The sequence below is a fragment of the Podarcis melisellensis genome, assembly GCF_964234715.1.
Source record: "Podarcis melisellensis genome assembly, chromosome: 17".
In the NCBI taxonomy this organism is placed as follows: Eukaryota; Metazoa; Chordata; class Lepidosauria; order Squamata; family Lacertidae; genus Podarcis; species Podarcis melisellensis.
The window spans coordinates 14,332,219-14,346,344 of record NC_138534.1 but is presented as its reverse complement, the minus strand read 5'-3'; the positions used below and the strand labels follow the sequence as shown (position 1 = coordinate 14,346,344).

At 44.9% G+C, this 14,126-nt stretch overlaps 1 protein-coding gene across 9 annotated transcripts in view; it reads right to left on the bottom strand.

Moving 5' to 3' along the window:
- Positions 1 to 14,126, bottom strand: part of MLLT3 (MLLT3 super elongation complex subunit) — a 135,480-nt gene that overhangs the window by 102,741 nt on the left and 18,613 nt on the right. For 5 of the 9 annotated variants that reach the window (XM_081894329.1, XM_081894326.1, XM_081894327.1 and 2 more), the window contains exons 3-4: positions 12,814 to 12,856; positions 6,397 to 6,577 (exon numbers count right to left, since the gene is read on the bottom strand). In XM_081894329.1, the coding sequence (XP_081750455.1) occupies positions 6,397 to 6,577; positions 12,814 to 12,822 (190 nt within the window). In that variant the 5' untranslated portion in view covers positions 12,823 to 12,856. Of the gene's footprint in view, positions 1 to 6,396; positions 6,578 to 7,288; positions 7,408 to 7,745; positions 8,512 to 12,813; positions 12,857 to 14,126 lie in introns of those variants that run through there. The other 4 variants (XM_081894325.1, XM_081894333.1, XM_081894330.1 and 1 more) reach the window with 2 other exon arrangements.

The window sequence follows — 14,126 nt, the reverse complement described above, 5'->3', positions numbered from 1 at the left end:
GCAAGAGTATGAGCCTGCCGCCATTAACAAAGGGGGCGAGGAGTAACTGTATTCTTTAGGTTGCATTCAACGTAGCACTATGGTTAAGGTCCCATCAGTGCCTGAATTTGTCCTCGTACAACAGAATGTCCTGCCCCTTCTCCCACCCTCTGCTAAATCTGTTTGGTGGGTTCCCCAACCCTCTGGAGCTGATTTGGGGATGGCCCAGGGCACCAACAGGGCAAAGTCCCCGTGCACTGTGATAATCCTTGTGCTCACACAATTATTTAGCTGAATCCTGCCCTTTGGTCTTACCGTATTTTTCGCCCTATAGGATGCACTTTTCCCCCTCCAAAAATGAAGAGGAAATGTGTGTGCATCCTATGGGGCGAATGCAGGCTTTCGCTGAAGCCTGGAGAGCGAGAGGGGTCGGTGGGCACCGACCCCTCTCACTCTCCAGGCTTCAGGAAGCTATCCGCAAGTCTTGCAAGCCCGGCGGGAGGTCCCACGTGCTCGCAAGGCTTGCGGGCAGCAGCCTGCAGCCCAAAAGCTCGGGGGATAGCGGGGAGGTACAGCACCGCCACCCCGCTATTCCCTGACCCGATCTGGAGGCTGGCAGGGGGAGAAGCAAGCTTGCTTCTCCCCCCCCCCCCGCCAGCCCCACAAGCTCAGGGGATAGCGGGGAGGCGGAGCGCCGCCACTCCGTTATTCCCCGACCTGATCTGGAGGCTGGCGGGGCGGAGAAGCAAGCTTGCTTCTCTCCCCCGCCAGCCCCACAAACTCGGGGGACAGCGGGGCAAGCCACTGCCCCACGGAGGCTAGAGAGGCTGTCCCTGAAGGCAGAAGAGGGAGACGGAGCGCTCCGTCTCCCTCTTCTAGCTTGGGGATGGCTGCGCAAACCTGGGGGGAAAATAAATTTTTTCCCCTTGATTTCCCCCCCCCCAAAAAATTAGGTGCGTCCTATGGGCCGGTGGGTCCTATAGGGCGAAAAATACGGTATATCTGCAGTTTCGTGTTTAATAAGCCTAATAATAGCAAGGAACAATGCCTGCTGTGTTCACAACACACCACCCCAGACCTGCAGAAGCAGTAACCCATCATGCCAAATCAAATACCAAAACAGAAACTGCAGGCACCAGTGGTGAAACTTGGTGCCACGCCAACATCATGGTGACAGGGACATAGCCCTTGGGTTTAGCAACACCCAGACAGCACGGTTCTTAATTGCGAAGGGAGTCGCCACAAGTAGAAATGTCCTATAGCACAACTGCATCTTACCCAAGGGTTTGGTTCCAAGGGTTCGTGAATGCACGCAAACAAGTACACTTAACATCACCCTTTCAGAGCTGCCCTCATGCAAGCAGTGTTCAAAATTAGCCAGGTGCCAGGTGTGTTTTGCTACTGCCATGGGTCCAATTTGACTCCATGGAGATGTATAGGTGCCAGGTAGGGGACCACAGTTTTAATATCTCTGCCTTGGTCCACAGTTAATTCCATTTCCATTGTGTGTGCGTTTCTCCTTCTTGCATCCTGGGACAAGTGAATTGTTGTAAGAGCAAGCTACAGTCAGGCAATGTAGTTAAGATCACAGAACTGCAGTGGTGTAAGGGATACCAAGGATAATTTAGTCCAAATCCCTGGCAATAGACATTCCATTGTGGCAACTGCAACCCAGATTCAAGTTGCTGCTTGGTGCCTATCTTACATACCTGAGTTTCTAACTCCGCACGTGAGCTTCCCTAGCAGTGTGAGCTGGCACATCGAGCGATGCACAGTAAGCACCAAGTGGCTGCTATTTTCTGCATTTTGGGTGCTAGCCAACACTCTGCAAGTGGCCTCCCACTTGCACAACAGGACTTCCCCTTCCTCTCCTCTTGCACACCCAAAATATGACCAGAGAATCCCCTACCTCTCTAGGGCAGATTCTGAGAAAGCAGAGGAAAGGAGAGGTGGGAGAATTTACCCCTCTTTGCCATATACTGTATGTCCTGCCGACCACTTCAATCTGCGGAACTGATACCATTACAAACACCACATTATACCTGTTCCACATCTGTAAGAAATCGAGCCTTTAGTGTGGTGGCAGCTAAACTTTAGATCCCCCTACCTATTTATAGTGAAGGCAAGCACCTTCACCGAACTCTTTTCGGCACCTGCTAAAAACATTTTTCTTTAGACAAGCCTACTGAGATACTGTATCTAGAATGCCGATGCATTTTTAGTTTGTTTGCTTTAATTTCTTGGATGTTTTGCTATTACTAATAAATTGTTTGATTCTGTTTGTAAACTGCTTCGAGGTTTGCTTGTTTTTTACAATGCAATCAAGTAGTATATAAATTTTTATTATTATTTATAATATATAAAAAGAATAAAATAATAAAAGGAAGTTCCACTGCACAAATGGAACAGCGTTTTGGTTCCCAGGCAGGTACTGGCTAGACCAAAACCAGTTAGCTTCAGCAAGGTGGTAGCCTTATGTGGCTTGAGATCATACCATAAAACTGCATGTTTTAAACAAACCAAGATGTTTTTATTCTTAAAATTCGGCACCTGTAAACGGAAATATTCCCAGTGCTTGATCTATTTGTTTTATGGACAGAGGAGGGAGAGAACCAACTCTGCAAGGTGAAGAAACAAGCTACACAGCAAAAGCAATTCCTTGGGTAGAGAGATTCCCCTCTATTCTTTTTAACACCATTTACATTAATGAAGTACACTTTGTCCCGTGGTACAGCTCACAAAGTCTACAGCAAACCTAGACTTCATTAAATACTAATGGATGTTTTAAAAGACAATCATACAAAACCAGGCAGTATAAATTTTCTAAAAGCCACTGTGCACTTTATGTTCAAAATAAAGAGTTGCTACATGCTTCCCGTTAAACAGGCAAAAAGATACACTAATGGCAACCTTAAGCATGTCTGCCAAATAGGTATTAAACAACCTCATCTTTCAGCAACGTCGTTTTATGAATAAGATGGGCTTTAAGGGTTATTCCTACTTTTCTAGGGACATCATAAGTGGTTCTCTTCCTGTTGCGAAGACAAACCAAAGCCACCACTTTGCCAATTCATATTATCACCCTCACAAAACACACACAAAGTAACAGGGAATGCGGATCCTCTTCCATTTGCCAGTATGTACCACTATGAGCAGCAGCAAAGAAACTCTTCCGTTCATGCAAGACGAAGCATCTCAATTTTCTTCAACAGAATCAAGATTGCAAACCAATTATAACAGCGGTGCATCCGTAAGAGGCAGACAACAAGTGTAAACAAAAGATTCATTCAATCACAATCTGTAATAAGTTGCACATTTATAAGATTCCCCACAAGACTTTCAATGTCTTTTGATGCTAAGGGAACATAACACTAGTGATATTACTATCTACTGCAAAATAGGAAAGTAAAATATATGCCTTTCCTGAAGGCAGAGCAAAAGCAGTCGTGTGGTTCTGATGCATCCCAGAATGCTTTGAAGTATGAGCTAGGAAGTGCTTGAGAAATACTATCTAGTACTAACATAACCCTTAAACATGTAAGTAGACTAATCTCTTACAGAAACACCTCTTTTTCTCTTTACATAAAGGAAATGCATGCAATTCTTTCACAGTATTGTATATGAGAGTTCTCGTTGTCCAAAAAACAAATGCCAAACTGGACCCAGAATAACTATAAGCCCCACAGATCATAAATTGATACCAATGATTTTTTCAGCTGAACAGACACATCAAGTACAGGATTACTGATACAGCAGCACAACACCAGGAAGGTATAACTCTTGGGGAGGAGTTGGAGAATTCAGAAGCGCCAAGCCTCAAAATGGCAATATTTCATACCCTCTCAAAAACAAAACAAATCCTACCACCAAGTTGTTTTGAGTCAAGCAGTAAATAGCAAATTCGGTATTGCAAAGAGCAAAATTCACAAGTTACAGTCCAATGATCAATAATATTTTCATAGAGAAATGTAGTCTCATATTTTACTGTAAATATACAAAGTGCAACAGAGGAGTGTTTCTAGTAGTCAAGGATACAATGTGAGCTGCTTTCACAAATCAGTTTCATACAATCACAAAAATAAAGGTAAACCTCTTTCACTCATAAAGGACATTTTAGGCACTGGTTTTAACAGGAGCTAAATGCTGAGTTGCTAAAACAAATTGGAAGGATCACTTGAGAGCGCCCATCCTCTGCCCTTTGACTCATAAGAGGTCAGACATGGCCAGAAATCTTTCTGGCATCTCATTAGTTTTGTTAGGCCACAAAAGCTGAAGTCAACTGCACAGGTGAGTGGCATATTTAGTACAGCTTTAACTCTCTGTTACATATCCCCAGTGAATAGAGAACAGTTCTCTTATGTTCTGAGTCATGCGTAATTACAATATGACTGAGTCCTCTTCCAGGCTATGTGAGCTGGCATTTTTCCTAGCAATTGTCACATGGAAAAAATCACACGCAAATAATAATAATAATAACCACCAAATCAGCATTACACAAGCATCTTCGAACAATGCCTGCAGGGAAGGAAACAAAAAAAAGGAGACTCAGCAGCACCAAGTAGACATCCAACAACTTTCTGCCGCCAGCAGCAGGCTTGCATCTCTTCGCAAACATGACACACTCCACACCTAGCAACAATCCCTACGTCTGCGCTGGAGATGCAAGTTCCCTCAGGCTGGACAAAAAATAATAATTAAGCCTAGGAAACCCAAGCAGATAGGTGGCGGCGATTTGTGACAGAACACAAAAATTAGCTCTAAGATTAAGGCTGCACTCTTACAAGTATTTTATCTAGAAGCAAGTCCCACTTATTTTAAAAGGGTAAAAGTGCCCAGGATTATCCCATAAAGGAGAAAAGTCAAGCAACTTGCTGCCATCGGTTCAGTGCCTCGCTTCTTTTACGGCGCAGAAAGGAAAACAAACTCCATCTTATTGCATCCCGACATCCCCTTGAAATATATTTTTAAGCACACATTGGTAGGGGTGGAGCGATAAAGAGAACACAAGGGGAGTGACTCTTCCACATGGATATTTTGAAACAGCAATAAGAAAGGAAAATCATGGTACAGAAAAGCTATTGGACAACGAAAAGAAAACCCCAAGACCAACAGAATAGCAGAAATGAACCTGGAACTGTACAAGAAAAGAGGAGAAGCAAGCAAAATAGTATTCAACAACTTTGCAAGTTTTCAAAGAGAAATTAAGCTGGCAGGGAGTGGGGAGGAGACACCTTATACTATTTGGTGTCTGGGAAACATAAAAAGGTACCGTTCCAAGTTGCTTTATACAAAGGCTTAACATGTTCTCTCCTTTCTCCTTTTTTAGTACTTCTGTGTTTTCAGTGTTCTCAAGACAGCTCTAAGCAGAATAGATTCATTAGGACGCTATTTTAAGAGTTTGCAGGAGTTCTAGATGCCAATAAAGATTACAGATCAGACAGGAGATAACTTCTAACCACCTAGTTTTCTTAGATAAACAAACCTGTTCACAAACAAAGTCCCTTATTGTGTTTGTACTGTTACCTCCACTAATCCAACTAAAACAGCCAAGACAACAGCTCGGAGGTCAAAGAAAACAGAACTGGAAACAAAGGCTCCCTAAACCTCTGAAAATAAAAGGAAATATCAGTCTCATCCCATTTGAATGTTAGCACCACTTAAGCATTTAGAATATTTCATTGAAGTATATTCTAATGACCACACAAAGCCAAGACCACAACCCGAAAGGCAAAGATAGAAATAGGAGCTAAGCACATATTCATCTCAGAACTTGTAACATCCCACACTTTTAGGTCATTCTTCCCTCAATTTTCATAGGTATATTTACTTTTCAATAACAAAATCTAAAATGTACAAAAGGTGGCGAAGGAAGGAAGAGACAGCAATAAACAAACAGCCTTAATCAAAATTATGACTTCCAATGAGAGGTAGAAACCATAAACACTGTTAATGAGAACAACAAGGGGGGGGGAGACTACAGCCTTCCAAACTGAACACAACCTTTACTCAATGAAACTGCAGTCACGGGCAGCAGAGATTAAAGATCATTGCAGCAACAACCAAGCAAGGGACAGGAATAAATCGCATTGATAAAGACCAGGTGCCAGTCCCTTCACAGGAAAGCTCAAGTCTGGCATTGTTTCCCTGCCTGAAAACGCAGGAAGCCCATCAGCTGTAAACTTCAAAATCCAAGAGATTATAAAGAGAGTCTCTCTCTCTCCCTTGTTGCACCTGAGGGTCTTTTCCATCAGGAAATCCTGTTCTGCAAAAGCTCCAGCCCTGGCTGGGATCCTTTGACCACCCCAGAACACGCAAGGAAAGTCAAGAGTTTGAAAGGTGATTGTTTCCTTTGCCTCCCCCTTATGCAAACACATTAAAAGGGAATTTATCAAGACACCTTTGTGCCCGAAGCCCTACCTCTTTTTGGCCTCGGGAAGCTGTCATGCAAGTGAAAGACGACTTTCTCCACAAAGTGCTGAATGTTGCTATGCTCCGGTCCTCTGACGAACACCATCCAATCATGGGTAAAACCCTCCACGGTGGGTTTCTTCCTCACCTGGGCTCGGTGCCCCAGCTCCAGTTTCACCTGAACAGCACACTAGAGAGAAAGAGATGGGGGGAGAGAGACACATACATAACAATGAGCAGGAGAGGGAAAACAAGGATCCACCACACCCCCCACACCCCAACTCTTGCAGATTTCAAGCTTTCCCAGGGGAAAACGAAAGAGGAAAACACACACAAAGAAAACAGCTTGTCCACTTAAGGTGGGTGCAACCTTTCGGAAGGCATCGCCACAGCTGGAACAGCTGGAATTGTAACGGAATGTACCCAGCAAGACAAGGGCTGGGGATTGAATGGGTAAGGAAATAATAGGAAGGCGAGCCTGGATCTCTCTCTCGGAGGAAATTCATCCTGACCGTATTATATATATATATATAAAACCTAACAATCACCATCCTGTGTCGGGCTCCCTCTTTGCATTCACAGTGGGGATGGCATTCTGCTTTGCATTCCGGTTGCACATTTAAAAAATGTGTGCATTGCCCAGCGAGGCTAGAGCTCGCATCCAGAATAAGAGCAGAACAATCGGAAAAGGGGGAAACGAAGAGGAGGAGGAGGAGGCGGCGCGGTGATTTAAGTAATGCAAATAAAAAGGAGAGAGGGGGGACGCTTCCACCTAGATATTGCACGCACGCACACACACACACACACGCCTGGTTGCATGCAGGGGGGGAAGGGGGGAGTGCCCGGGGTGGGGTGCCGCCGGCTGTCAGAGAGAGAGAGCGCCACGCCGGGGCGAACGCACCATCCTGAGAGGCGCCTTCGGGAGCAGCGAGCCAGTCGCCTGCCCGGTACTCACGGCTCCCCCGGCGGATGGCTGCTTGCAACCGCGGCGGCGGCAGCCTGGCTCGCTCGCTCGCCTGCTTGCTGCTGCTGCTGCAGAAATATGGCTGGATTATTATCCGCCTCCACGGTGCGCGCGGGTGTGTGCGTGCATGCGCGCGCCCGGCAGCTTCGTGCAATTGCACAGAAAGAGCTGGAGGAGGGGGGGTGGAGGGGAGGGGGACGGGGGTGTGCAAGGAAAGAGAGGAAGCCGAGGGGAAAGGGGAAAGGGGGGAGGAAAGGAAAAATTCCCCCGCCACCAACCTAATTGGCAAGCCCTAAACGGCGTCTGGGCAGCAGCAGCAGCAGCGCTGCAAGGAGGAGGAAGAGAAAAAAAAGAGAGAGGAGAGGATCAGGAAGGGGGTGCTGCATGTACTCACCGAACTGGCCATGCCTGGGGGCCCGGGGGGGTCCTCTGCTCTGCCCGCCCCCACCCCTGCGGCTCTACTTCATGAAGAAGCGGAGAATGCGCGCAGCAGAGGGGAGCCCATGGCGGACGGACGCGGGCTCTTTATTTCTGATTTTCTCCTCCTCCCTCCTCCTCCTCCTGCGCCTCCTCCTTCCTTGTCTGCCTCTCCTGCTCGCTGCCTTCTTAGACGGAGCCCCCAGCAGCCCGGACTCCGGAGAGCCACCCAGAGCATGCGCCCTACCGCCCGTTCCCAGCCCGGACACACGCGCGCGCCCGCGCGCACGCTCGCCACACCGGGCCAAAAAAAAAGAGGAGGAAAAAAAGGGAAGGGAAGAGGCAGGCTGAGCCAATCAGAAAAACGCCGCCAGCCCGGGTTTCTTTTTCTTTCTTTCCTTTTCCTCCCCCTTTTCCCAAGGAGAACCCCGCGCGCAAGAGAGGAGCGCAAGGCAGGCGGAGAGAGGGGCTCCCCGCGCGCAATGGCGCGCCTCCCGGGAACAGGTCGCTGCAAACGAAGGGGCGGCGAAGGAGGAAGGAGGGAGCGAGCCCCGGAGTGAAGGGCTGAGCTCTGACAATAAAAACCGGATTAAATCTGCTGGAATGTATCCAATGTCTACAATCATTTTAGCCCCCAGCTATTGTGGCGGGGGGTGGGAGAGATGGGGGGTGGCCAACTTGCGGGATGAGGCAAAGCGGCTGGAGTTTCCCTTGGCTGGGATTTGCGTGTGTTTTTTTAATGGGAGACAAAGATCTTTTCTTTTGAATAAGAAAGTGGAAAGAGTGTGTGTTGTGTGTGTGTGTGTAGATATATATATATATATATATATGCATGCAACATTGTAGTTCAGTAGTTACTAATTAATATTTAAGTGACATTGAGAATGCAATGTTTGCTGCAGTGCTGTGCTATTTAAACAGCTGTTTTTAGTCAAACACTAAGGAGCAACTCCTTTGGGAGGGAAGGAAAATGCCCTCGCTAGAGCGGGAAGTTCAAACAATGTGTAGGGTAATGTTCTTTATGAGATGCAACAGTCGTAGAAGTATTGTGTCTTTAGATCTCTATGTCATAGATGTCTAAGCTGATCCAATTTCGGCAGTAATAATAATAATTTGGGCTTCCTTGAAAGTTTCTGAGGGGTAACAATATAAGTCCAGCTTCAAATTCTGCCTCTGCCCTAATAAAGCTCAGTAGCAGCTGCGAGTCAGTCCCTGTTGCTCGCCTCGGCCTACCTTATAAGGTTGTTGTGAGAATAAAAGGGGAATGATAGAAATAACAGGTATACCATCTCCCAGGAGGAAAGACAGGATGTTTATTTAATAAAATAAATATGCTTCATCCAGCGTCCTGCAAATATTATCAATGATCTGGTGGTCGGTTTCTAAAAAGAAAGGTTATGGGGCCCAAACGTCTCTCAAAGCTCACACCTTTTGAGTTATTCCTCTAGTTTCAATTGTGTGGCAGTGGGTTGTGGTTGTTGGGCTGCATGTTGGAAGCACCCTGTACATGCTCGGAGGCTTCCTGTATGATTCATTTTCCTGCCCCCGTGCTTTCTAGCATAAAATATAGGTTCTGGAGTCAAGGCCCAGTTCATAAGAAGACCTTGCTGGTTAAATGAGACTGGATTTGGATGCTGTTTACCTTTGGATCGTGTTATAGCATCTCTCGTGAGCAAACCCTCTTCAGAACACGTACAGTGACGTAGCTGTCCCAAAATAGCAAATACAGCTAATTCTTGACTGTAATAGGTATAAACTGTATTGTATTAGAAACTTGAGGCGCTTTAGCAATCAGCAAGTGTAATCCATCTAAAGAGGAGTAATCTGGTTAAGTTCCTGAGGGACAAGGAGCTATCTGCTTCTCCCAATACTCTCCAGATAGATAGATAGTCAAGGCTGCTTAATGTCTGGTCTGTTGAGGTGGGGGAAAGGGGAGACAGAAAATAGTGGCAGCATTATTTTGTTTCCAGAAGGGTTATCTTCGCGTGGAGCAGAATCAAGGCAACTTTCAGCCACTGCTTTACACTACCCAAGATTATATTTTAGTGTCCTACCTAAAACTAACCCACAGTTTTGCTAACATAGGAATTGCCAGTTTTTTTTATCCTTATATTATTTTGGTCATTTTAATACATTCTCTCTCTCTCTCTCTCTCTCTCTCTCTTTTTTTACTTCCAAAGCTACCATTTCTACAGTTGTTAAAATGTTCCACACCTTTAACAAATCTTTCCTTATCTCCGTTTTTTTAAACGAGGTTCCAGCTTATCAGGGATGCCTTGATTCGAAAGTCAGCGGTGGCAAAGGACCTTGTCTGAAAAACAGACGGCCACACTGGGGGTTCTCTAGAATGCCTAGTTGCAGAAGGGCATGGGGTGGTTACTTAGAAAATAAACAAAAAATAGGGAGAGAGATGGGGGAGTCTAAGGTGTGGATAAATTATATGATAGGCGCAATATAAATGTGATAAAGGGTCTTTTTAGCTACTCTTATTCTTCTCTCTCTCTCTCATATATATATATATATATAGAGAGAGAGAGAGAGAGAGAGGGAGAAAGAAACATGCTAAGAAGAAGTACGCTTGGCAAATCCACACCATAATCAACTCCCACCCGGAATCCAATGTCCCTACTGTGGAAGGATGTGTGGATCCAGAATTGGCCTCCACAGTCACTTACGGACTCATTGTTAAAACTGTGTTCATGGAAGACAATCTTACTCAACTACGAGTGATCGCCAATGAAGAAAAAGAAGAATACTCTGTGTGTGTGTGTGTATTCTTTATTATTTTTCTTTTTAGGTGTATCTTTGTTTTCTTATAAATGCGTTTGAATTTTAATCTTTAGTATGCTAAAAAAACTTTCAATAAAATTATTATATGTACAAAAAGAAAGAAATAAACTATAAATTTTCAAGCAGCCTCTGTAGCTCATCTTGATTTCTTTGCTGAAACTTGCAGGTTCTCTAAGCTGCTTTTAAAAGAAAGAAAGAAAGAAAGAAAGAAAGAAAGAAAGAAAGAAAGAAAGAAAGAAAGAAAGGGGAGAGTATATGGTGTGTGGCCCTAAGTTCAAGCAGAGCAACGATAAGGCCTTAAGAGTTAGTGCAAGTGTTATCTCAGCCAGCAGCGAATTCCTGTAAGCGCTCACACAAATGTTCTACTACAGCTATTTCCATAACGGGGAAGGTGGGGAATCACAAGATGCATTTTTTCCTAGTCTCAACAGAAGCTCCCACGTGCCCCCGTTTCAGACATCAATTTATAACATGGACAAAGAAGTAGAAAAGCTTCCAAAATAGAATATAAGCACCAGCCCTTACAGTAAGGATGGGAAATCTCCAGATATTCTTGGCACCCAATTCCCATCATGCTAGACCATTGACCATGATGCTGGGGTTGATGGCAGCTGGAGAACTTGGAGGCGAGAGGTGGGGAGTGTGAAGAAGTGTTGGAGAACAGAGATCTATGCGCCACATTGCCTGCACTCCCCAGGGAAGCCTGCTGCCCTCGGATAAAGCTGAAGAACCTGTATGATAACAGCGTTGAAAAACAGATTCTGCTGGCAGTCCGCTTGGCTTCTTTATGTTCAACCAGCAGTGGGGAGGTGGCATAAACTTGCTCTTTGCCTCAGACATCAAAATATATTGAGCTAAGCACCACCACCAATGGCTGCAAAGCAGGAATGAAAGACATGTAAAAAGACTGCTGGGAACCCCATGTAAACCTGCAATAGAAACTGAATTCATCATTCTATAATAATGAATAGGAGCTGAAATTCACAATGAGTAAAATCCATTTGGGACGCAGGTGGGTTAAACCACAGAGCCTAGGACTTGCTGATCAGAAGGACGTGGTTCGAATCCCCGCAACGGGGTGAGCTCCCATTGCTCGGTTGCTGCTCCTGCCAACCTAGCAGTTCGAAAGCACGTCAAAGTGCAAGTAGATAAATAGGTACCGCTCCGGCGGGAAGGTAAATGGTGTTTCCATGCGCTGCTCTGGTTCACCAGAAGCGGCTTAGTCGGCTTCCTCGGCCAATAAAGCGAGATGAGTGCCGCAACCCCAGAGTCGGTCACGACTGGACCTAATGGTCAGGGGTCCCTTTACCTTTTTAAATTCCATTTATTCAGGATTAGAAAACTGCATAGGAAAGACAATGCTGTGTACATTAACTTGGGATAAATTATTTATTGCTTACTACATTTATATCTTGTCTTTTTCTCCAAGGAGGTCAAGGTTCTTCCGACTCCTCATTTAATCCCCACAACAACCCTGTGGTGTAGGTTAGGCTGAGAGCAGGAAGAACCATGATTGGGTTTCACGGCTGATTGGGGATTTGAACCCGGCTCTCCCAGGTCCTAGTCCAGCTCTCTAACTATTACACCACATATGTAATCACGAATAGCATTTGGTTATATAGCTGTTTACATTTCTAAAATTTAGAAGCAAGTCTAGGAATTTGTGCAAGAACTAGAACTTGAGAAGGGTTCAATAATCTAAGTCAAGGGAACAACTTTAGACCTCATTGTATCAATCACTCCCATTTAGCCTAGGCTGCAGTTCACTGTGGTTACAGATACTTCCCCTTTACTTCAGAATTCAAGATTAATTGAACTCAACACTGCAGCTTAAATTTGCAGTTCTGGCGAAAGAAATGTCTTTAGTCACACTGACTCAAATGAGACTTATCTGGAATGAAGCGCCATGACTCACAGTGTATGTTGATCCTGTAAACTAGCACACCAAAACTCCCTTTTCATTCACTGAAACTACTTTCCCTAATGAATTACGAAGTTGTAGATTCAGGCAGTGGCGTAGCGTGGGTTGTCAGCACCCGGGGCAAGGCAAGTAATTTGTGCCCCCTAACCCGTGGATTTGCGCCCCCTAACCCTAACCCCCAGATGTTGCGCCCTGTGCAGCCAGCCCCCCCTGCACCCCCCACGCTACGCCACTGGATTCAGGGCTAAAATAATAGTTTTCCCCTTGAATGCAACTGGTGGTATATTTTTAAATCTCTTCCGCTTGCAAGAACCCTGTAAAGGGTGCTACTTGCCCTTCCCATCGATGGACTCCACAGGTCTTGCCCTTGGAAAGATCTACAACAAAAGCAAATAAGAAAGCACATGAGTTTAAATACACAAAGGCAGGAAAGATTTTAAAACACACAAAGAGATGTTCGTGGAGAACCTGCAATACAGTCTCAGGAAACAAAGAGAAAGAAAAATGCAAAGAATGTGCTAATTGAATGAGCGCACCCGGTGATGATGGATCGGAGGATGAAAATAGCATATCCAATATTATTTAAGAACCGTTTGCCAGCTTCATCCTGACAGCCTTTGAAAGATCTTAATTTCCGTCCCCCGTGTTGTCTGCATGTAACAGAGAGCTCCTGAACTGAGATACAGAAATGTTTCAATAGAAAATCACACATGATATAGTATTCCAATATAAATCTATATGACACATGTTGTTTTCATATTGAAAGAAGTATAGCCTCTCATCTGAATTGCAAACATTAGTCTTTTTAAAAAAAATACTCTGAATTTCAAACAAGAAACTCTATTTAAAATGTTGTTGTTGTTGTTATTAATAATAGTGATTCTTGGATGTGAAACAATGCCCTCTTGGGAAAGGATGTATTTTGCCAGCAGATGGCGTAAATAATCTTTGAGCTGTTGTCCTCACTTGACCTCTTCTGAAAGACCCTGAGTGATCCCAGATTTCTGTGGTCAATTTGAGATTGAATTTATTCAAGAGGTAGCCATGGGTTGGTAAAATTAACAATTGGGTTGCAACAGGTTGCCAAAATATACTTATAGAATTCATTTTTGTTGGGATATACAGTAGGCATGAACAAACAGTGCTTTTGAATGTGGGCAGATGTTCATTCAATTGACATTTTGCGCGCGCACAAACACATCTCGGGGCATGCAGGCTAGCAGCCTCATCCCACAGTTGTCCCTGCACTTGCCTCACTCGCAGCACAAGATCAAATTATGCTTTCTGCATGACCGCAGATGTTTGCACAGTCCACATTGTACAAATAACAGTGTTAACAAATAAGCGAAACGTCTGTGTTCACACTGTCAGCTACATGCACTTCTGGCTCTCGCACAAAGACCAGATTGAGGACATGGGGAGGGACAAGCTATAAATAAGTGAAACCCCACAAGCCAGTTCATGCTATGAAGATCCAATCTACTTGGCATTCTTAATGCTTAATGCTATGCCCGATTGTGAACAAGGAGTGTCTTGCTTTGTGGAAACAGACTCCTCAGCACACAACAACATCCTTCTGCAGTTTTTGTTCTTCAAACTGGCCTCGTTCACAGGTTGCAGAATTATGGCTTACCAGGGCAGGGACGA